This window comes from Anser anser (assembly GCF_964211835.1).
Source record: "Anser anser genome assembly, chromosome: 11".
Lineage (NCBI taxonomy): Eukaryota > Metazoa > Chordata > Aves > Anseriformes > Anatidae > Anser > Anser anser.
In genome coordinates this window covers 11,225,639-11,250,207 of record NC_139732.1, presented here as the reverse complement: position 1 = coordinate 11,250,207, position 24,569 = coordinate 11,225,639, and the positions used below count along the sequence as shown (strand labels likewise).

General features: G+C 48.3%; 1 protein-coding gene across 1 annotated transcript in view; it reads right to left on the bottom strand.

The window, feature by feature from the left end:
* The window catches only part of GLG1 (golgi glycoprotein 1), a 70,696-nt gene that overhangs the window by 23,565 nt on the left and 22,562 nt on the right, over nucleotides 1-24,569 (bottom strand). Inside the window, exons 2-8 of the mRNA XM_083851891.1 lie at nucleotides 20,638-20,670; nucleotides 18,025-18,111; nucleotides 14,498-14,713; nucleotides 7,880-8,083; nucleotides 7,298-7,369; nucleotides 5,435-5,618; nucleotides 3,381-3,595 (exon numbers count right to left, since the gene is read on the bottom strand). Coding sequence (XP_083708017.1) covers nucleotides 3,381-3,595; nucleotides 5,435-5,618; nucleotides 7,298-7,369; nucleotides 7,880-8,083; nucleotides 14,498-14,713; nucleotides 18,025-18,111; nucleotides 20,638-20,670 — 1,011 coding nt within the window. The remainder of the gene's footprint in view (nucleotides 1-3,380; nucleotides 3,596-5,434; nucleotides 5,619-7,297; nucleotides 7,370-7,879; nucleotides 8,084-14,497; nucleotides 14,714-18,024; nucleotides 18,112-20,637; nucleotides 20,671-24,569) is intronic.

Genomic DNA, 24,569 nt, shown 5'->3' with positions numbered 1-24,569 from the left:
TTGTCTGGAGAGGACACAAGTTGCACTGAAATACAGGATGAAATGTCACGCCCCATGCAGCAGCGTTTCCTCAGGGATGCCCGCTCGAGCTTTTAGAAGCCAAGGGAACCACAATTAGATCTATAGTACAAAATTTATTATTATATACACAGAAAAAGCAGGGTGCCGGTTTTCCTTCTCCTTACTACTTAGTTCTGGGGGAGCAGGCAGCTTTCTTGGCCATCACCAGCCCCAGAGCCCCAAGCCCACTTCACCTTCGAGAGGCCAATGAGCCACAGGGTGAACCAGTATCACCATTCTCCAGGCAAATGTTTTTGGCTGACAAATTGGGAGCAAAAAAGGAGAGCTTGCCTGGAAGGCAGCTGCACAGGGACATCCAATGGTCGGCACCGTTAACATCCTGACACCTACCCAACGATCTTGTCACTGCCCAACCAGATCCAAAGCACAGCTGCAATTTTATCCTCCAGCTTTCACAGCCTGCACCTAAACGCCATCCAGCAAGCCTTCAGAAATGGAGAAAGCGTTCAGCCTGGAGAAAAGGAAAGCTGGCACTACTTATCCATCGGGAAGCTTGTGACCAAGACAGACCCCACAGCGCCGGGGAGGAACACCAGGTCTTCTGCAGCTCAGTCCTGGTTGAAGTTTCTCTCGCCCAAGGCTGCAGGCAGCTCGGAAGAGCACTGCCCAGCGGGCATGGACTCTTGGGTCAAAAATTCTTGGGGTATTTTCAGAGCAAGAGGACGCTGCATGTGGGACACTGGTCCTGCTCCGTGTCAGAGGTTTATGTAAGGCGGGATCGGGTTTGATACAGGAGCTCCTCCCTCGAGGGAGGATGGGAGAATAAAACCTCAAACCTGACATTTTAAAGTTAAATTTACGGTAAATAAACTGGCAGCATTTCAGAGGTACCAGCTCACTTCTAAGCCTCCTGACCTCGCCATGCTGTCCGGGGCATGACCACAGGATTCCCAGTCCTAATTCCCACCCCACTGGGAGATGCAAAGGTGGGAGCCAGCGCCCTGGCTGCAGGGAGGGGAATATTGGCCCTGCTAACAGGAGCGAGGGTTTTACAGAAGTTCCTCCCCTCCACAGCTAACCTTTCCTGCTGAAAGCAGCTGGATAAGCTTTGTAATCCTCAACTTTCAACTGACTTGGAGCTAAATTCAGTTAATTATCGATTTATTAGTCGTATCAGAAACTGAAAGCAGGGATATCTGCCCTTTTAGCCAGGATTACAGTCTTACATGCTCAAGGGACTAAATAGAAAAACCCACAAAGACCAAAACAAGAGCAAAGCCACTTATTTGTGAAGCAAATCCGAGGTGTTTGTTCCCCCAAAGCAACACGGAGCTTGCTTTACGTGGCAGGATGTGCTCCAGTTCCACCTCCTTTGAGAGGATTTTTTTCCCCATCACAAAACGCAAGGGCCCACAGAAGTACGCCGATAGCACGCGTCTCCTCACTGAGGGCAAGGAACCTTTCATAAATAATTTGAGGGCTTGTAGTTGTTCTTGGCAGATGGGCAAACATCTTCCTTTGTAAGACAGTGCAAGCAGAACGACGCAGGTCAGTCGAAGAGAAAACAGGGCCAAGTTGGACACTTCCCATCCCAATTTCCTCTGGCAAACTGTCTGGGCAAGGAGCCTGGCCACGCAGCACCTACAGCGGGGGACTGCAGGACAGGCCCCACTGCCCCGGGCTAGCCAAGGGACCAGTGCGTTAGCAGCAATACCTAATGATGTTAATAAGGCACCGGGACAAGGCCGGGACACTCCAAGTACAAAAACCAATGTCTGGAGACGGACCCAAAGCAGCTTTCCGACAACGTTCCCTCCCTACAAAGTTACCATAGGAAGTAAAAGCGGGGAACTCGTTCCAACAGAATAAATCCAAACGGAACAAAAGCGGTGACAGCAGAGACAACCACACCAACCCAGCCAGCACCACTCACAAACAAATATGCCAACGATGTGGCACCTCAGAAGGTGTAGGTAGCTCTATAAGAGCACTATGCCAGACCCCAGGTACCAGAACACTGGAACGTTTATTTTATCCTTGCTATCATCTATTTTCTTTTGCCCACAAAAATATGGATAAATTAAATCACATTCTGTAACATCAGCATTCAATTTGCTCACGATGCCCCTTGCAGAGACCACAACAGAGGTCATTCCACATCAAGGGGAGTTGTTACCAAGCCTGGCTGTGGCACAAACTTACCGCACAAAAATGCAGCGGTGGCTTCATTGTAAAGGAACCGAAAACAACATCCTTCTAGATTTACACAAACATCTTTTCCCCCAGAAGTCTGAAATCGCCTCTCACTTTTGGGGGGATTCCTGCCTCGACTGAAGACTTACTCTGAGCATGCACTTCATGATCTAGAAGTTACTCCCAAGAACCAACTCCTGGTAATTTCCAGGTACCCAAGGACTGAGGCAGCAAGTTCAGGTTCACATTTAAAATTTCATCACAGAAACATCCTATGCCTTAAGAAAATGGCAGATATTCATTTCTTTGACAACATGCGCAGCCAACAGTTAAGATAGCATAAATGGCAACATTTTGGCCCCAGGCTTTAAACTACATTTACAGTGGAAATGGACTATGGAGGCTCCATATATTGCGGGAGGTCAAGAGCATCCATCTCCCAAACTCCTACATCCTCAGGAACACTCCTCAGCCATTGTTTGCATTGGTGTCACTTTTCCAGGCTCATCTCACACACATGGGCTGAAGGATCATTAAAAACAGGATTAAATAAAAAGACATAATACCACGTTAAGAAGTGCTAATGAATTGGTAGAAGTATTAAATAATTGCTTTCAATTTAAAGAGACTACAGACAGGACACAACTGGGCCTAACCTAAATTTTAAAAAAGGCAAAAAAGGCATCAGCCCATTTTAAAAAGGTATTTTAGAGAAGAATGACCATTTGCTTTAGTGGCTGCAACCACAATGATGCACAGCAGCATGCTGTATCTGTACCTGAAGTTCCACATCCATCATTCAAGCTCAGTGAAATAGCAAAAAAAAAAATGAGTGGAAAGTTGCTTTGAGAAGATTTAGTGCACTTCCAAGAACTGGGGCACAGAAGGAAAAGGGAAGGAGAGGGAATGTTTTAAAACGTAAGGTTTCCCTACAACTTACATCCAGGACAGAATTCCACGACTCGAGAAGTGCTGGAGATCAAATACAAAACCTGGAGCAACACAACTCAGGTTGTATTTTTTGAGAAAACAGCGCTGCTGATGCGCTGCTAGATCCCAAAGTTACACTTCCTACCACGGTAACAGGTGGTCGACAGGCAGGTCGCTGCCCGTTAGTGCTTTACCAGCCCAGCACCCCAGAACTGAGGTGAGGAAAACCCCCTTACCGCCTGCTGGCAGTTGAGCCCGACGTTGCCCTTCTCTCCCCGCACCACCTTCATCAGGCAGTGCAGCGTGCGCCCTTTGCGGTGCAGGCCGGAGCAGTGGTGCTCGATCTCCCCGCGGCAGCTGAGGATGATTTCGGGGCTCAGGGAGAAGTCCTCCATTAGCATGCGCCGGTAGTCCAGCATTTCACCCTGGCACTCGCTGCTCACTTGCCGACCTAAAGCCAAGAGAAGAGGACGAGATTTAGTCCTGGTGCCCTTCTTGACCTGGATTCTTTGGGCTACCGTGATGCTGGAAGGACAGGGACAGCACGCACACGCTGAACAAATCCTGATGGCAACCAGCGTGCCACAGCAGGCACCCCGAGGACCAGACCAAGCATTGCTGTGGATCCCCTCATTTCACTGAACCTGCAAGATAACCATTCTGTGGATAAAAAATGGGTCTGGAAAGATGCGGAGAATGTTATGCTGGATCCCACAGTACAGGAGCTCCTTTTGAAGAGCAGCTGAAAACACTCAGCTCATCTGCAGCTCTGCTGCACAGGTTATCTGGCGCCTGTACACCCAAGTGTGTGCTTTTAACACTGGGAATGGAAGTCACCTCTGGTAATTTACCAGCTTGATAGGTAACTGGAGGAGGAATCTGTCTGGGCAGCATGGTAAATGCCTTCTCTGAGGAAAGGTTTTCTAGAGCAACAGCACATATGTGCTCAGGAGCCAAAAAAAACAGAACACATTACCAGGAGAACATACTGAGTGTCTAGCTAACCAACTGTGGTACAAAATTTACCTTTAAAAATGCTTACATCCTCTATAAGCTCTTCTACAATCCCATGTAGATAGGTTGGTTTGGGAATCATGAGGAACACGATGGCTTTTCCTGTGCCCTACCCTAGCCTCCCACCACGCTCTATTCACACGGGCACAACTCCCCACCAACAGAGGTCCTACACCACCGCAGGGGCTCCCAGGCATTATTATACAAATAGGTGGGGGGGTGAGGAATAGCAGATGTTCCTCCAGGGCTACGCTTCATGTGTGAGCCACACCGCAGAGCCTGTTCTGCTGTGGAAGCCAAAGTCAGTAACTGAACAGAAGTTTTCTGTAAATCAGGAAAACACCTGGCCTACTGCAGGGTGAGGAAGAAAACTCTTCTGCAAACAGCACACATCATTTCCACATCAATCAGAAATGACGAGTTATTCAAACTCGCAAATGCAGGCTGCTTGCAGAGGTACAGCAGCCTTCCCCTCCTGTGCCAGAGGCACTGCAGCACGCAGCCATGCCGCTGAATCATAAACCACCAGCTGCACGCCCGGGGAAACACAAACAGTTCTCCAGTGCAGATCTAGAGGATTAAAATGTGCCATTCTTACGTTATGGCAACCTCATGGAGAACCTTTAACATGGTCTCGCTGTATAGGGGGGGCCTGTAATGTCTTTGGGACAGCCACTGGTGTTAAGTTAGTGTAAGGTGGAGATGCCTTAAATGTATAAAGAATGTTCTCACACTTACCATCCTTCTATGCAGCATAAACTAGGGAAGGGGTACAGAAATTATGGCATTTACCCAACCTACATAACTGTAGAGGAAGAAACATTACTTACAAGAGGCACAGGATTAAGTGGAGGCATGGGATTGAGCCCTGTCTTTCCTCGAGTGTTGATAAACAGGTTGCCTATTCGGTGTTTTAAACTAGCACCATAGTTAACGCTTAGTACAAAGGAGGGAAAAAAAAGCTGTTTGAGTCCATAGTGAATAGAAGGCTTTGCAATTACACATCAGTCCAAGTGGGATTTGCTATTTTGCATTTTAAACTTTTTGCCTAGGCAATAAAAGCCAGCGTCAGAGGTTTACTCAGCTGTCCTCATCCCCAAAACACTGCTAAGGAAAGCATCGCAATGAGGAAACCTGCCTCTGGAACAGAGTTTGACGGGAGGTTACTTGGAGGAGGTGACCACAAATAGGTGCTGGAGCTGCTAGTTCAACATCTAAGAGAAACTTTTAACATCAATACCTCACAAGTGGCATCTCTCGGGTCAGCTCCACTCACCTCTGTGCACGGCCGACTCCAGGCACATCAGGAGGTAGGACAGCCTGGCCTCCCGGGAGCGGGGAAGGTTCTCCACGTTGCAGCGGTACTTCTTCAGGTCACTCTTGCAGGACTTGGCCAGCGAGTAACTGACTTTGTAGTCCTGGGCAATCAGCTTCTGGCGTGTGGTCAGCGCATCACGGCACTGCAGGAGACAGGGTAACTGGATTAGCTTCCACGTGGCACAGCAGAGAGCTGGATGCTGCTGCTTAGGCTTCAGGTTGTGTTTTAAAAAGACTGAGGCTCTACAATTCATGCATTTAAGCTGGACTGCAGTTAAATCTGGTTCTGCTCACAGAAGCCAGGTAGTTAACAACCCACACAGGTCGGCAGGCCAAGGGTTTTAAAGGCTCACTTTTAAGGGATCCCTTCTTCAAACTGCACATTCATCCTGCTGTCTGTGAAAGGCGCTGGCTGAGAGCATGACTCACTCCAGTAACTGAGATCAGTCGCTGACATTTATCCCAGCTCTGGTGCATGCTCACCCCGTGCCCTCAAGGAGCAACATTTCCCAGTCACATTTACAGAACAGCGGGCTCTGGGGACTTGTGCCATCAGACCACAGCCCGGTCCGATCCCAGGAATTTCTACCCATTTTCCCACAACTGGTGGGACTCCCAAGGACGTGCTGTGCCCAAACCTGAACCCAGGAGCTGCAAGAACAACCCTTTAAGCTCCCACAACACCGACGACTTCGCCTGTCCCACCCTGGCAGCCACAAGAGCGACAGCAGATTTTGTGCCCCTCCTGCCTGGCAAACTGCACCCTCAGAGCACCCAGCTCCCTCCCTACCAAGTCATCTGCTGCAGCTCTGTCTGAGCTCTTGACACCCTATATCCAGACCTTAAAAGGCCAGGCAGCTTAGGGTGGAAGAGACCCCGCATAAACAGCCTCTGTACAACCCAAAAGGGACTAAGCAAAAAGAGCAGCCCACTTCGGTAACCTGTTTGTACAGAATGAAGCCTTCTTTCAAGCCCTCGGGGATTACTCCCTCAGCTTTGGATTTGTTAATTGGAACTAAGCTTTCAGATGGATAATGCGTTTAAAGAAAAGAGTCTGAAAATCCCAGGCCTCTGCACTGGCCTTCTTCAGCAGAACTTCTCCAAAGAAGGGCTTACAGATACCCATCTTGGTATCCCTTCAGTTGATATAATTCCTTTTAATTCCCAAAATGCTGCTGCTGCGGAAATCACTGAAGGCACTGATGCCTTCCTCAAACACCTACGCTGACACAGCTGCAAACAAACTGTGTTCAGGACTGACTTTCCAGAACAACTTTGTTGTTGTTGTTGCAGAGCATATCCTCAGGATTAGCACAAGGAAAACTTGCCTAACTCAGCTGTGCCTCTTTCCCATGCACTTCCCTACTTCGTAGTCTGCCTCCTAAAACCTTGAAAACAAAATGAAACACAGACAGCTTCCCGTGCCAAGATGTTTGGTCATTTTGTCTCTAAAGTGCACATTATGAGAGCATTTTCCAAGGCTTATACCCACCACGTGGCAGCTTCTACTTTCAGCACTTAAATCACAGCGCTCCCACTTCAGCTCTGAGCTTCCCTTCCCCAATTACCCCCCCAAAAGCTTTGATTTATTTAAATCCTTCAACTTTAAAGGCTGTAACTCGAACGCAATTAATCCAAGCTATCAGCATGTAGCTGGGAACACAAGCGTATCAAAGCAAACGCATCTGTTGGAGCGGTCGGTTATCGGGCCACGGAGGTGATGAATTTTCCCCAGCACGGGAAAGGAACAACGGAGCCTGGGCTGACGAAGGACCCGATGATCTCTGCGTTAAGGATTTGTCTCCCTGAGACAGACACCTACCTTCTCACTCATTGATTCCTCAAACTTGTGATTAAAGAGGCACTTGTAAACTCGGCCTTCCCCAGCCTGAGTCTGTGAAGCAGAACAGCAATATTTACCGTTAGAGATAGGGCAGGTAATGCTTAACGGGCAGGACAAACTATGCCACAAGGGATTTCTTTTTTAACCCTGAAAGATGTTAAAGTTAATATTTTAAGTGACAGTGATGGCTTCAGTATTATTTTTTCTAAAATCTGATCACATTCAACCCCCTTTTAGCAAGCAGCCCATCAGCAGACAAAAGCTAACTCTGACTGAGCACCACTCAACCTCTGCTGCCTCCTCCCCATCCGAGAGGCTCCACTCCCCTGCACAGCCTCCGATGCCCACTCAGCCCATTAACCCACTAAAAATAACGCCTGTTTGTTGGGCAAGTGAACTCAATATCAGATTTATTGCAAAACGACAGCTACAAGGTGCCTGTTTGCAGTATTACATGATCTTGCTCAGGCTCCGCTCTAACATTTCATTCCCATTCCCAATGCACTCCATTTTTTTAATTTATTTTTAACGTAGAAGGGAAGGTGGGAGGAAACTGCTCACATTTTCACAAAATCTCTCTCTGTCGTCCCGGCAAGCAAAGTAGAGGTGCCGGTCCAGGTGGAAGTCATCGGAGGAGAGCTCGGCTACCCGAAGAATGGCCTTCTTGCACTGATCAGACACCTGGACCCTGGGATCGGTCTCCTCCGCCTCCTTCACCAGGCCTTTCTCCAGGCACGCCACCACCTCCCCTTGTGAGTGGGCATCCTGCACGGAAAGAACAAGACAGCATCGTTACCCAAGCACTCACACAGCCGAGTGACCCGTGACTCTGGATTAGCACTGCATAAATTAAGCAACAAACGAACACGCAGAGCTCAGAATTAACGACATCCACAGAGGCAGCAGTCGGCGTCTGCCCTGTCCCCACACTTTATGTATCACCATCCTGATGGTCACTGTGCCATTCCCCCTTGCCGGGCTCTCGGTTTGGTTCAGTGGGACTTAAAGGGATTGCCGCTACTCAGAGCAGTTCACCAAGGCAGCCAAATTACCTCTCAGCCCACACGGCTCTCTCTTGCCATGGCAACAGCAAGTGCCAGCATCATGCTAACAACATCCTGGGGGGAGAAAAATCAAGGTTTCTCCATGCCAAGGCAAGCCCTCGCGTTGGGTGGTGATCATTAGCGATGCTAAAAGGGCCACAAGGGAACTTTGGCCAAATACAGGGTTCTCGGTGCTAAGTCCTCCAAAAAAAGGAATTAAAAAATGCAAAGCATTCACTGGTAGGTGAAGTCTCAGGCAAAGCAGCTCTGGCCCAACACCATGCCCCGAGTCCACTGTCTGGCAAGCCCGAGGGAGCCTGAAGACTATGTGGGTCCACGACCAGAGAATAAACAGAGCCCGCGCTTTGTAACAGAGCAGGGAAGAGGCAGGACAGGGCTGATGAAGGCTCCTTGTCCCTTCCTACGTTTTCTGTGTGTTTAGGAGGGGAACCACACCCCCCTAATACCCCCATGGGTCCAGTTCCTCAAAAAACAAGAACACTTCTGGAACAGATCTCAAGGCTTCTGCACGTTTTTCCTGCAAAGACAACCTCCTGTAACTCCAGTTCCCGAATTCATGCCGCCCTGCCATGAGAGGACATTGCCACTAAGCTCATGTCGGGCAGGCAAAGGGTACAACAAGCTCTGAACGTCTGCATACAACCGAGCCACCGAAGCTGGCACTGCAGTGACCGCTCTGTGCCAGCCCTCTGGCTCACGCTGCCACGTCGGTGCATCCCCTATGGCCGCGGCAGCACAAGTAAGGGACCAGCATCCTTAAACCGTGACCGTGACTACTCAAAGCCAAACAACTCTCCCAAAACTTTGTTCTGCCATTCTTCCTCAGGCGGGCAGCCTTCGATTCCCGTTTTAATTCTGCCCCGCTGGGAGCAGAGGCGGAATCATCCCATTAAAGTCATAACTGAACACCCAGCTGTACCATCAGTTTCAGAGGGCTAAAAGCAGTTCTCTTCTTAAAAAGCAGAAAACCCCAAAACCACACTCCCCAACCCCCTACATCTGTTTGCTTTTTCCCTGGAGTGGGAGCTGGCAAACTGCTCACGCTGGCCAGGAATCGGCACCTTTGAGGAAATTAATTATATATCATCAGCTGTTTTAGGGCTAACCCTAAAAGCAACCTGAGCAATGCTAGTTAGCGGAGCACGTTCGCCACATGACTTGAATTTGCCATTTACCCATAACCACGCCAAACACAAACTCTGTTCCCCAAATCCTCGTGGTCAGCCCGAAGCAGTGATTACAGACAGGAGCTGGCAAGAGCAAACGAGGGAAGGAACCGCTTCCAGCTCCCTCATCAGCGTCCTGCTCCGGCCCCAGTGAGGAGGCAGCTGGGGGGCCCTGGCTCACCTGCAGTTTCCCCCCCACAGGCCAGAAGGAGGGCTCTGGGCAGACTGCTCCTGCTTGGAGGGGCAGCAGTTGCCAGGTTTCTTCCAGAGTGGCCAACAGTCATGCTACATGTGAAATTAAACTGATTTTAACCAGCGAGAAGAAGCTGATTTATGGATGCAGGACACTGGGTGTTTACTGCTGTGTTGCAAGGACACAGTATGTTATAACAAATTCACTGCACCACTTTGCAAACCATTTTTACATCGGGGTACATCACCTTGCAGTGCTAGCTACCCCGTGCTGCTGCCCTGTATGAGAGCATATTTCGAATGTACCAGAGTTAAATCAGACCCACGTACAGGTCAGCACGGCCAGCTCCTGCCAGGTGCAGTCCTGTCCTCTCCTCACTACCTCCGCACATTCACATGCCCTCCTGCGGCATTCCCGTGCCCTGTCTGGGAGATCCATCAAAGTGCCCTGGGTGCGCAGGTCCGAGCACTTGTGCTGAATTTTGGCCGCCGCGCTCCTTTGAGAGGCAGCCCCAAGTTAAGTCACTTTATGCAGGTCCCGGCTACTTCTTCACGTGAAGGCACCGCGCTGCTGGTCAAAGAAAGAACACAGGCAGGGCTTGGAGGATGTGATTTGGAGAAATGTCAGCTCAATTACTACAGGCTGAAAGGAGCAACCTGAGTTTTCAAAGCTTAATTAAGGTAAATGGTTAAATGCCCAGCCCAGCCGAACCTCACTAAGCACAGAACACGAGCTCCTGGCAAGGTGAAGGGCCACCAGCTTATCGTATCTGTGCCATGGATCAAAAAGGCATACAAAAATCCCACTCAGGTGTACACTTGCTGCCTTACTGAAGTGCATTCTAACTTCTCTCAGCTTTACAAGTCTTAAATACAGTATGTATTAGCCTGTAATTAAAGACTGTACCCCCAGAAAGTTGTTCCTCTCTCCGACACCCTGCTGCCAAAAAACCTCCACCTTACAGCTGAAGACCGACGAGCGTTTTCTCCAAGTCAGGACTCCCCAAAATTGCGGCAGGGACCGACAGAGTCTAGGCTTCATTTCTCCAGCACAATATCGAAAAATCTAAATCTAATCGATCAAATCTAAAAAAATCTAAAAAAAACTGCACATTTCTTGGAACTGTTGCCTCATCACTGTCATTCTTAAAGAATTTCACCCGAAAGTTGCAAAGATCCGTTAAACGTACAAGATAATTATCTAGGATGGGGTGTCTCGAAACTCTGCATCATTTCATAAAACGATATATTTAGACCCACAAAGGGTATGAACAACTTCCCAATATTGTCCTATGTCACTTGAAGCCACAGAAAAATGGAACTAAATCCTAAATGTGCCAGAGCAAACCTCACTTCAGCACAGTGCTTTGAGAGACTTTAATTCTTCTGGCCAAAATTCAGCCCCTGGGCGTATGTCTTGGGGGAAAGACAGAATTTTAAACACCTCGTTTCCTGCTATTCATCTTCTATCCATAGTCCCTCCCCCCCAACAGAGTTTAGGCTTTGGGATTCTTGTTTATTTTTTCTCGTTTTCGGAAGCTCCCCCAGACAGACTTTATTCTGCCTGGGACCTGGCACCCGTTGAGCTCAGCTGTTCCAGCTGCACGCTTGCAGAGATGACCTCGGAAAGCGAGCAGATAAGAGTACAACAAGTGGCACACAGGAGGGAAAACCTAACCTGCCTTATCTGCACAGCACCGTGCTCCGAACAGCCAGGGGCAGCCCTGGGAAACCAGCAGCCTCTGAGCCCAGCAGATCTGTCAAAGCTCCCCCGTGGGGCTGGTTTGGGTGCCAGGATGGCAGGGGTTGATCGTGATGAGGTGTCTCCCACTGCTTCAGCTGAGAGCAGAGTGGCCTAGTAGCATACCGTGTAAATGAGACCGAAGTTATTGGACTTCAGTGATCGTCCAGTACTCCTGTGGAACCAGGGACAGCGCGAGAGCACCCACACTCACAGCATTTAGTGGGGGAAAACAGCGAGAAAACGATGGTCTCCTTGTGGGTCTGTTTTGGGAATCTGAAAAATACTATTATCTGGCAAACCGCTACAACAGATGTACACTTCTGTCCCCTTCATTATGGGCAATAACCAGTTCCAGCCTGGACATCCTGGCGAAACCCAAATTAGCACCAGGGCAGCTACACGCTACCATTAATTTGATCCAAGCCCCTGAATTACTGGGAGTGAGAAAGCAGCAGGCTCGTTCTGACAGGCAGCTCAAGAAGAAAAGCTCAGTTACAATTCCTGATTTCAATTTCAAATTAGATTCCTATCGCACGAGGACAAAGCAAGCTTTAAATGCCAGGAGACCAAATTCAACATAAAGCACAACAGCCAACTGGAAAGGTGACCGGATCTGTTCCTAAACATTTCTCCAGGAACTGGGAAAAAAAAAAAATCCACGACCCAGGCACGCTACAAAACTTAATGCTTTCAAGTGACACTTGTACAACCTTTCTTCTACATCCTGCAAAACGAATTCTACAATCAGATTGAGACTTCCAGGCTGCGCTTCTCAGCTCTCAGAGAACAGAAAGCCAACAAGAAAACGTGGAAGAGAAAGCACAGAAAGCACTACATCACAAACAACAGAAGCAGCAGGAACAGAATTCAATTAGGAAATAAAAAGCTGAAATAAAGGAAGGATAGAAAAGGAAGATGGTTAGCTAGCAGAACAGCTTCAAGAATACCTATCGAAGAGCATTTTACAGTTAAAGCAGCCCGTTTACCCCAGCTACGATGATGAAGCTGTCACAGGTAATTCTGCAGCCCATGAGCAGCCTGATGTGGGTGCAGTTAGCATCTAGCAGCGCTTATCTCCATAAAAATGAGACGCATCTCTTCCCTCATCTTTCTCCTCAGGTGTCCAGATCCTATTTATTAAATTCGCAGCTACGTTCAGTCACACAAAAGGCTAACGACCATTTCTCTCCAGGCAACTCTCAGAAGCTGCAGCATGGAAACAAAACCCGAACCAGCATCTGATGGGAGTAAATTAGATGAGATTTCTCCACAGCAGAAATGGGACAGCACAGAACACCAACAAAAGAAACGCTTGCACAGCCATTTATAGCTGTTCCCATAGCAGTACAAAACACTCCAATTGCTCTAAGTGCCGATGATGACAGCACAACAAAGGAAATCATACGACAGGCTGCCACACTTTCCCAAACCGCGGCAAAATATCCTGGGTTGGGTACCAAAAAAGCGAGGAACGTGCTGAAACTGCGCCAGCCCCCACAAAGAGCCGGTCACGGACTCGCTTTGCCATCTATGCCTGCTGCTGCACCGAGTGGCAGACGTGGATCAGAAAAGGGACACGGGCTACACAAGTAACCCCAGCATTAACAAACCTGCCAGCACGGGCTCCACATCCACCACGAGACACGGCTCACCTCCATGAAATCCACACTGAGGTCCCCTTCTTCAGCTAGGTCCCTTCCATGCTACCATAACTATTTTAGTTTTAACTCATTTTAACTCGGTGACACCACAGGTAGCAGGCAGACCTGACGGGCAGGACTCCCATAAACTCTTCCAAGCCCCCAGGGACCGTTAAAAGCACATTCTCACATGGACTGAAGAGACTCACGAGAGAAGACAGCCGCTACTTTACGGAGAAAGCCACCTCCAGTCTGAACCCGCGGTGCCTGCAAGTTCCTCCTACTTCTACGGCTGCTTTTATTCCTGAAAACGAGGACTGTGCTGAGAACAAGTATTCCGGTGCTTTGTGTTGCTCAGCTGGGTCTCTGGAATACACAGCAGCACCTCAATTTAATGCCCTATGGATGCAAAGCTGCTTATAGCAACAAACATCTCAAACAAGCAAGACTTACTAGGACAAGATAGCTAAGCATCCAGTTCTGTTTTTTTAACAAAAGTGTATTTGTTACATTTTTTGCCTCCTCATTAACAGCTGATTTAACAGCCTAATTCCTAAAAACCAAAGAGCTATAATTTAGAGAGCACTGTATAAAGTTGATAGGCTAATTTTAACTTTATCCCTAAACATAAAACTTACCATCAAGAAAGGCACTCGTTCATGCAGCACCACATAACTGCTGCCTGCATTTGCCTTACTGAAGTAGGGAAGGAAAGGCAGTGCAATGAAAATAAACCCACGTCTAGTTACCACAAACCGTTCTCTACATCAACTTCCATTCATGTCTCATATGGCACTGATTTATTTAGGAAAACCAGCACAGTATTAGAGAGGCAGTACTACTGATCTGTGATGCTAGGTGTAAGTGCCCTTCAACTTCTTCTTTTGGGGTGGACAGGGAAAAGAAAAAACAAACAAATAGAAGCTCTCGAACCCCTCTGTCACTACACATCTTACGGGTTAGCACAGGGTGCATTACCTTGATAACTTTCCTGCATCAGCATCGACAAGACTGTGCAATGAGTCTAGCAATAGGCATGATTAAATCCAGTGCCCAGTTTCATCATATTGAGTCAGGCCTGACAGAGCGTGATCCAAAAGCCAACTGCCTACCACCTCACCTGTGGTGCAGCAGGCAAAGGGAAGACAAATGAAAGTCGTCTCTGGGAACAGCAGCTCCTCAGAGGAATAAATGCATATTTATTAAGAAGGAACGATGCAGAATCAGGACATCACCCTTTTCAGATGGATTAAATACGCCCCGGATTTTCTCAGTTGCAAGTAAGACAACAATACGGTTGCAGAATCCACATAATTTTCCTTCAGCGAATCGCTTTTACAACCCTACTGACAATCTACATGTTCTCTGGATACCTTTTCTCCGGGTCGAATGCTGCCACATTTCAGGAGATTGATGTCAGCCTTGCAGTCGTCCATGAAGCCACAGATCAGCCGATAATCGCTGAAGATAATGGCTGTCATTTTAGTGATGTACTGATGGCACTGGTACTCAGTGATGTTGCCTCTGTGATCCACCAAACACGACACCAGGAAGCCTTTACCAACGGGTTCATCTGCACACTCCTTGATCTGTTAAAAGAAAAATATATATCAATACAGTGGGGCTGCAACTACTGAATTTAACCTTTTGTATGTTTTTTCAAAAATATCCTCAAAGAAATTTGCATCCACAGTTTCAAAACCTGCTGGCAAAGAAACTCTCTCGGCTTTGGGTCGATTTTCAGCAAGTCAGAATACTTGAAAATTCCTCAGAAGTGAAAAATGCCTCGTTTGTGCCAGTATCTGAAGAAAGAAAACGCAGTGACCTTGAGGATTATAAGCCCTCTTGCTCAATAATCATCTTTCGTAATAATCACATTGAACCCCTGCAATCATGTGCATTTGTAGGAAAAATTATAGTTTGAGAACCTTTATTTAGAAAACGGAGCGTATTACAGCATCACTAAATCACGCTTGGACCCCCATTAACCACCTGACCTCACACAATATAGCAGTTTGGCTAGAAGCAAGAATGATTCAAAAGCCAACACAATATTTATCGAACTGTTTATAACTTGCTGCAAGCTGAAAATATTACTATACAGGAAAATTCTCAATTTTGTTTTTATCAGGCTCGCAGGAACCGACTGTTGGCAGTAAACCATTTTACAGAGCGGTCGGAAAAAAAAATCGGTGCTAACAGAAGCTGAAAGCAGCACAGGGATCGGGAAGGCAGCGTACGCGAGCAGACAGGTCCCCAAATTAAATCACAGCCTGCCCTGCTCAGGGAAGCAGGCAGCAAGGCAGGAACATCACCTCCAGAAGTAAGAGATGCAGGAGGTTTTGGCAGGGACTTTGCAAAGACGGGGAGAAGGAGACTGCTCATCAGCTGCGCCTGCTCCCCGAGGAAGACTGGGATCAGGAGAAGACCCAGATTACAAACCTCTCAGCCCTGGGATGGCCACCCCGAAATACGTGCCCAGTGCTGGCATCCCCCGCTAAGGGGAATACTGGAAATTGAAGCCATGACGACGCGGACAGCATGCTTGACAGTGAGACATTAAAGTCCAGCAGCAAGCATTTGTCAAGCAATAGGTACATGGGTTGACTTGATTGCAAAGACTGTTCCTGTGCAGATGCTGGAGGGCTCACTGGTCGGAAAGGAGCTCTGACAGCAACCCAAACCCCAGCCAGGCTCCGATACCTGGCAGGGGCACCGCTAAGAGATGCAGCAAGATGTTTCCTCAGCTCTCAAACACCTCGTTGGAATCTTCACACTGAAAACCTTAACAGAGATACATTTCTAGGAAGACACTTATTTGAAGAAGAATTAATTCAGGGCATCCTGTGACAGACTCAGATGGGTCAGATGCAATGAATGAAACAGATCTGTCTCCACCTCAGTTTATGAGGCCATTTTTTCTATGTAAGAGCTAAAACATGCAACATTTAAAAAAAAAAAATTATTTGAAGGCAGGTGTAGACTGGTAGAGCATTTCGTATTTAATCTTGGGATGTCGCGAGCCAAGAGCCCAGCTTTGGAAACAGCCCCAGAGCAGCATGGCAGACCAAGCGGTCGCGTTATTGCCTCACCACTTCTAAAGCAACCAGCTGTAATTCTGGATTTAAACTAATGCCCAAGCTCATAGCGTTGCAACAGTTAAAAAAAAAAAAAGTTGGCATTCGCATTAAATCTATGATTAGCTGATAAAATTTAAGGTGGGATTTCCAGAATGTACCCAGTTGGGATCGTCACCGACGCCCAAATGACTTCTTACTAAAAATTACTCCTCTGGTAGTATTTTGTTCTTGATACAAAGCAATACTAAGACTCAAAGCTCAGTCACAGAACAAGAGAACACCTACCCGGTAGTGTCAACTAAAGAAAAATACTACTAGGCAGTATGTTAGCAGTACACTGCCCGCTGTACATTCGACTTCTGTAGAAATTCCATCATAAATTAGCGGAATGGTTTATGCACCTGCCTCAAAATCAGGTATCAGAAGATCAAACAAGATTGTTACTTATCCAGCCTTTTTTCTTCCTTTCAATAAAAAGCACTCAAAGGTAAAATACGTGAAATTCATGCCATCGTTCACCACAATTTAAGCAGAACTCTACTGGTTAATATACAGCTCAAGTTCTGTGCTTCTCCTGCTGCTTTTAGACAACGTATCCCAGATTTAGAGGGCACCATTTACAGTGCCAGGCTGTCACTGTACAGAAGTGGTAATTACACAGACTGTTAAAAGAGCATTTTCAAGAATGCCTTGGTTGTAAAAATTCTGCAGTAGTCACATGACATAAAACAGGGAGGGAAAAATCTTTCCTATGGCTGCAAAAAGTGGCATCCAACAGATTTGGCAGTGTCTGCTTTTGGGAGCTACCAAACTCCAAACACAACGTAAAGCTTCCATGCAAGCTGTTTCCTTTCCAGTGTTCAATACTCTAGCCTTCTTGTGTCGGCTTTTTTCCTTGATCCTTCCTTATTCTAAATGCTTTACCACTCACGCTATTCTTACCACAACTCAGCTGGTGTTAACAGAAAGAGAAGGAGAAATGGGCCATAATCGGCCACAAGGAAACAGCAGTGGCATATCCCTTACCTACACCAACTCCTGAACTTCTGAGGCCATGCTGCTGTTGGCACCCTCACTTTCTCAGATCTATGCGTGTTCCTCTTAAATTAGCTGAAAATTTTGTAAAGAAAAGGGAACAGCGTAGGTGATCCCAAGGCAATTCCATCAAACATGTGAGGACCTGGGGAACCACAAAGGAGCCAGCACCTAGAGCAAACTGAACTTCCAAAAGGCAAGTTAATGGCCAGGCAGCGTGATTCTCGCCCCATCAGCTCCCCTGTGAGGCTTAGAGCACAGCCACGGGAGCTCTAAAATGAGCACAAGGAAAGACGTGATCAGGTCTTGGAAGCTGGGCTGAGGTGTTCTGATGCTGGAGACAGAGGACTAGCTCCTCGTGCACCCTAAAAACAGGGAGTTCCTAATAGAGAATCCCCGGAGTATTTAGCTTTGAGCTTAGAAGAAAAAAATATGTTGATTCATGGATTGATGTCAACGTGTCTATCCCTTCCGTTAGCCAGCCAGAACCAAAACTAGCCTTGCGCTAAGTGCAGCAGAACCCTTGCTACACCAACACTGCTACAGCTGTTGAGCACTTGCTAACAGGGACATCAGCCCACCATTTCTTCCATTTTTTGGTACCTTTGCCCGGCACCACTAAGGTAACAGGCTTTTTCAGCAAGAAGGCTGCATGAATTACACCCAGGAATTTGGCACATAAGACAAGAGCTTACCCAAAATGCTGCTGGCACACTGATTTTCCATCACAAGGAGGCAAGAAAAATCTCAATGCAACAAGAGCAGCCATGCCTCTCGTGGCTTACCTCTGCAATAGTGGACTTGCAGACTTCTCTGGCCACGGATTCGAACTTCGGATCCGTAGTCAGGTTCAGCTTGTAGTTCCACAGGAGCTAGAGAGGGAAAAAAAATGACAAAAAGAAGGTTTAAGAGCTTCCCATGGAGAATGAAGAATTGCTGTTTCATTTCAGAAAAGAACCAAACATCAACGTCCCACACTGGTACCTTCGTCCTTCCGCAGCACAGCGATCAGTGCAAAGTCTCCTTGACAACAACTTTTGTCTTTCATTTCCTCAATAGTTTTATCTTGGACAAATTCAGCCTGCTAGAAATCTCCCTATAAGGTCATGAGCTGACTCATTACAAGGAAATATATTTAATGAAGATATTTTCATAACCAGAAGAGATAAAACAATGAAAGCTGTAGCTTGCCACCTGCTGCATATTTAGCAATCTTTAGCCCACCACTTCTCTGTGCCATGGCTCATCTGCCTGACACAACTGCTTTAACAGAAACAAAGTCCTCAATACGAGCAGATTTCATATAGAAAAAGCTAAAAAGCCTAGCAAACAAGGAGGGGACAATGCACTTGGTCCCGTATTCACTTCCCTCTGCCAGGGGCTGCACCCAGGCAGCTTTTTGGATGCAGACATAGCGCAGCCCTATAGGTTCTCTCCTGCTGAGCAGTTTCATACGTTGCAGGTTGCTCTGCAAGACGGCTCGGTAAGGATGACTCTTCTTCTAGGAGCCAGAGATTAGCTCATGCAGAAGCCTGGATGCATTGGGTCATCCCGCAGGAATCAATCTTGGGCAAGTTCCACTCTGCAGACACGTACACACCCCAGGTCTCCTCCTCAGGCACCACAAAGTAAAAATAAAAGGCAGCAAAACCTCAGCAAATTAATTGCAGAGAGGTTGCCCAAGAGAAGCCCTGTTAGCTCATCTGGTTTTCTCCAGGAACTCGTTACATTTAAACATTTTCAATTAACATAAAGAATAAACAGTTTTTTAAAATTAATTTTAAATGCTCTGCTTTCACGGCAAGAATTAAAATGCTAAATAGTTTGGTCAAACTTCTATTTTGAAAAGTGTTGTACACAGAGCACCGAGGAAACACAGAAACATGCTGAGACACAGGGAAGGCAGCTTTTGCATCGCCTCCAAGAGGGTGGAAACACAAAGAACTAGAAACGCACCATCTTCCACACCTCCCATCATGGCTCTGAAGTTGTGAAAAGTTTAAAAATATATAAAAATTACGGGATTCTAGCCTATTTTGGAGGGTGTACGTTGTAAACATACAGGTTTAATAGAGAGAAGTGAATTAGCAGGGAGCCTGCCCTTGCAAAGAGCACTTTATGCCTCCCAGCCAGGACCAGAAGGGCAAAAATAAGGTGCAACAGCATCAAAATACACTCTGCACTTGCAACTTCAGGCTCTGGAGAGCATCTCACTTCAGAGTTCCCCAAGGAAAACATCCCACAGGCAGAAGGGAGGTTACGCTTGTGGCTTGAAAACCCAGATTTTGGAGCTCAGCAGTGTTCTCCCAGGAAACGATCAGCGGTACGACCAGAAGGCTGCAGAGAGGCAAAGAAAACTGAAGCAAGACTGCGTCTCCGTGGTCTGGTTTTCCATTTTTTCACCATGGATTTCTGTTGGCATATGGGTTAAGTGCCAGGTGCACGTTTTAACACTGAAGTTTCCTCTCTTTCCAAAATAAGACCTAAAACTAGAAGCCTGATGCGCCCTTTACCCGCGCAACACGGAGTTACAGCTGCCACGAAGTCAGGCAGCACAGGGCTAAGGGTTAAGTTAGAAACACAGCTGGAAATGCCTGGTTGCACAGCATGGCTGGCTTTTGCTCCTGGCATTTATCTTCCAAAAATAAACCAAAATACAGCTTCTGAAGCACCTGAACCAAAGATCACTGCTGAGGCACACGCTCATCTGTTCATGTCCATGGCTGAACAATTAAGGATCCTGGTACAGTGTGCTGTAACAGAAGGCCAAGGAGAGAAGCCAAAGGAAACCTAACGCCAATCTCAGCTCTAACCTTTTTTTCCTTTCCCTGTAGTCTTGGGATTTGAAGAGTCAGCTTGATAGTCTGAAAACTGGCTAACAGTTTGCTCACTGTTAAACACAGCACTGAGAAGGAATCTGTTCTAAAACTAGCCAAGTGGTTCAAACTGCCTCTAAATATCACACTCCGATGGCATTTCCCAAGCAAGTCTAAGAATTTAGCAGCTGTGAACGCAATACAGAAGGCTTCGACAGCTGAAACTGAGAGTTTAAATTCAGCACCGCTCACATCTCTCCCAGAAGGAGCGCATCGTATTGCTCCCAGCAACTCACGGGAACCACCCCCCGAGCGTAAATTGGGAAATAAATTGGGAGAGACGTCTGCTGTCCTCCTCCGACACGGAAGTACAGTGTGTGGAGCACTTTATGTTCCCTCCTGCAGTCTCCAGTAAGACCATGCTGGCTATACTGGGCTACAGAAGTCGCCACGTGCTCTTCCTCCGTTGGCCAGCGACTCAGGTGTGTCCCGACGGAGGCCTTCTGCAAACCCTGTGCCAAACAGGGAATGTGAGCTGTGAATGCTGCAGTGAAAGGCTTAATAAAACAAAACAGTACTTACGTGGTTGCAGTCTGAAGAGATTTCGTTGTCTGGCTGAAAGGAGAAAAAAAAAAAAGGAGCGTCAGTTCGCGGCTGCTTTTAACACGCAGAACAATATAAGCTTGTAGGAACTACCGTATCATCAACTCGTGTTCATTTGACACAACTGGTAGGAGACGTTAGAAGCTGCACAGTATGAGCTATGGTATCTACAGGCCAGAAAGACAGGAACACCAGGTACAACCCTGTCCCACCCCTGCAGAACACAAATGGCACGAGTAGCAGCATCTACGCGGCCACCACAAAGCTGCCATGGGCACGCTTGTGCTCAGCCCAGCTTCCCAAACTGACAAAGCACCTGTTGGAAAAGGTGGCCACGGAGTTAAAACAAAAAACCACCTTCGTGCACACAACCCAAGGACAAAGGCAGCCTCGCTTGTCCCGATTTGCCAGCCTGGGTAACTCTTTGGGAGCAAACGGCGGCGCTCCAGGGGGAGCTGATGGCAGCGCCCTGCCTCCTGCTGACCCCTTCAGCCCCGACTCGTCGCCTTTTTACCTTTCTCCTCCTTCCAGCCGCTGCCGAGAGCTCAGGGCCCCAGTGATGTGAGGCAGAACCAGCCCTGAAGCTGGGGCAGCCCGGGAGCCCCGCAAAGCAAGCGTTTGCTCGCCACGGGGCGCTCGCACCATCGCTGCTTCAGGGAGCGCAAACACAAGTCATGGGAAAAAGGGAGCACAGAAAGGCTTCCAAGCCCTTAATTACAGCCATTATTAACTAAAGCACTTACTTTGTATAGCAGGAAGTGGCAGAAATTACCTCTCCAGTTAAGAATTAAAACAAAGAAATCACCTGAAGGCTCGCGGTAATTAATCACGGTTTGGTCAGGATGCCACCATCCAAACCATCTCTCCCGGAGTAATCATAAACTTGAAAATTAGGGTATCAGGCTTTGTCTTAGAGACTAACAGATGCCTGTTCGTTACCCTCAGACTGCAGGACAGGTCCTCACAACAGAAAAATTAGGATGACACCCAAACTGCACCATTTCAGAGAAGCATCTCCCCAAAGCCAACGCTATCGGGACTTAGGAGGCGACTCTGCCTTAACTTTCTGCACGCATTCTAATCGCTCGGTGACAAAGCAAATTTCAAAAGCAGCCAGAATACCCTCAACCGGCGTTGCTGTTTCAGTCCAGGCCAGCTTCTTCATGAAGTTCTGTACGTCAGCAGTGCAATTAGCCCGTTGTGGCCAGGGCTTATCCACCGCCCGGCCAGCAGGAGGACTTGGGAGGGCCAGGGAGCGCTTTCCCAAACCACCTCTTAGCTGCCTCAGTTACTCCAGCATCCTCCAACCTCATTAGTCTTGCTTCAAACCTATGGAAAATTCACACTTTTTTTTTTTTTCCTGGAAAGATGAGCCCAGGAAGATAACAGACTGGTTTGCACTAGCTTGGGAAGCTGAGGCAAGCTTTTCCTGAAACGGACGACATTAACATACCAGACGTTAAAATACCCGCCTTCCTCGTGCTCTGCAGCAAACCTCAGCTCTGAAAAAACAAGCCTAATTTCTTCCATTGCTGCTGGGAAGAGTAATAGAAGCTCAACGGGACCCTAAGCAAGCCCTGCCTACATTCACAGCTCAGCGCTCGAGCTCGCAGCAGCGCTCGACGGAGCCGGCAGCCCTCGGTCCTCGCCTCCTGTCGTGTAGGCGCAGCGGGGACAGGCTCGGTGGAGGAATGACCTCCTTCTCCTGGCTTCAGAGAAGCAAAAGAAAAAGCATCTTTATCTTCTGCGCCTTGCAAACCGAAGGGCTGGGTCCGAGGATGGGGAAGAGGAGCGGCCACCCCAGCACTGCCGCCCTCCAGGGGCTGTGCTCACCCAGGAATCCCCCCGAAGGAGGGCTGCAGAACAGTACACCTGCCTGGGAAGCAGAAACCACGGGGATAAAGGAAAGGTAAGGATCAGACAGCACCAGGAGCTGCACCATGTCGCTCCCAGGGGCGCTTTGGGACAGGAAGCCGACAGGGAGAAGGATGTCATGCAGAGTACGGAGGGAGGACTCCGCTTGCACCTGACTGAAGGATTAAAAGCTGGCTTCACAGCAGGGACGTACCCCTGTGGGCTCCTTGAGGCTCCTGTTTTTTAGCAGTTTAGTTTAGGACAGAAAAAGCACGCAGTCCCAAGCAACAGCCCCATGAACTCCCCGAACTCCAAAGGCTGGTGTGAAGCCCTGCCACAAGACGAGATCACCAGCACCGCCTTCCCCATCCTCCTGGCCTCAGCTCGCTCAAGGAGCCGTACCATGGACTTACCTGAGCAAGTCCCCGAAACAACTCACACCACCAGACTGTATGCAATAAGCAAGGTAAGAACGCTAACTGGCCACCAAGGATGAAACAAAGTCTTGGGAGAACTCCGCACGGATCATTTTAATCACCAACCTGACCTCCCTTTCCTTCGCTCATGCAAACAGGAGAGCCTGAGGCCAGCCACGTGAGCGCCTTCATCCCCAGGTTTTAACCCCTTTGCAGGGCAGGGGATGACAGCAGCCATTTCCACTGTTCTTTTGGGGCTGGAGCAGCAAGCTCTCGTTGGAAAGGAGGGAGCAGACATCTCTCAGGCAGCCTGCGGGCACCGAGGACAACTCGCCTGGGACCGGCCGGAGCAGGAGCCACCACGAACCAGCACGAGCAAACCAACAACATAAAGAGGTAGCTTGCTTGTGGACCGAGCAACCCAGGTGTTCTCCGCCTGAATTCAGGATTAGACTGCAAGAAGATTGAATGGATCAATTAGGAAAGGATGCCAACTAAGGCAGCCACCTTCCCGCAAAGGAGAGGGAAGGCAGCAGTCTGAGCAGCACATGTAACCTGTTACAGAGCATGCCACGGATGGATATGCACTAGGAATCAGCTCACGGTGTCCGGCCTGTGTTGAATTTCCCCTTTCTGACCTTACACAAACAAACATTTGTCACCACTACCCGCCGAGATGCGGTAGATGACCCAGGGGTTTCTGACACGGAGGCTATGGAGCTGCTCAAGGGAAAGGACTTGGGGGCTGCGTCCTTCCCCCGGGTACCAGCAGTCCCTTTGTGCCAACGCGCCCCGCTGGGACGGGCAGCTCACAGTAAGGCAATTTAGGGCACAGGTATCGGGGCAGAAAAGAGCATGAGCCCCATGCAACGCAGGGAGCGAGGAGAGATGCGGGGGAGCCACCCTCCTGCAGACCTTCCCCTCCCGAGGCGAGGGCCAGGAGCGATCCTGCGGAACAGCCTGGGGAAACATGAGCAGATACAGCAGTCTGGGCAAGAATCAACACGGCTTTTGTTTAAAAAAAAAAAAAAAAAAGGAAAAAAAAAGAAAAAACAAACCGTCGCACAGCCACCCATGCTTCCAACCTGCTGAAACTTCCTGGAGCGCGTGCCAACGAGCAGATGGCTACAGTAAGCCATTTTCACACATCCTGCAATCCTGCAAGAGTCATGTGTGATAAAGAAGTTAAACCGGAGATAACCGGAGCTCCAAACAGATGAGGAGGCTTCGTAACTTAATTACACGTTTAGTGAGCAATAAGAGTTAAACTTGTTAAGCTATGCTCCAAATGCCCTGCAACGCCAAGAGATGTCGGTGCCAAAACCAAACCCATGTCAGCAAAAGCCTCTAACCTTGATCATTCACAATTTTAAATGAGCTTTTTGGAGGAAGCACGGCACTGTGCGCACCTGCACCGCCGGTACCGAGCTCCCAGCTCCCACAGACCCAGGTTATTTCACGCCAGGTTTCACACGCTGCTTTAGCTGACCTCCAGGTGCCACCAACGTTTCCACCTCTGCTGCCATTTATACCCCCAGGGGCATGACCCCTGCTCAGAGCAGGGAGCATCTCGTGCCTTCCACCCCAACCCCAAATAAAACAGCACCCAAACAGGTGGGAAGCAGACTGGGCTCATTTTAA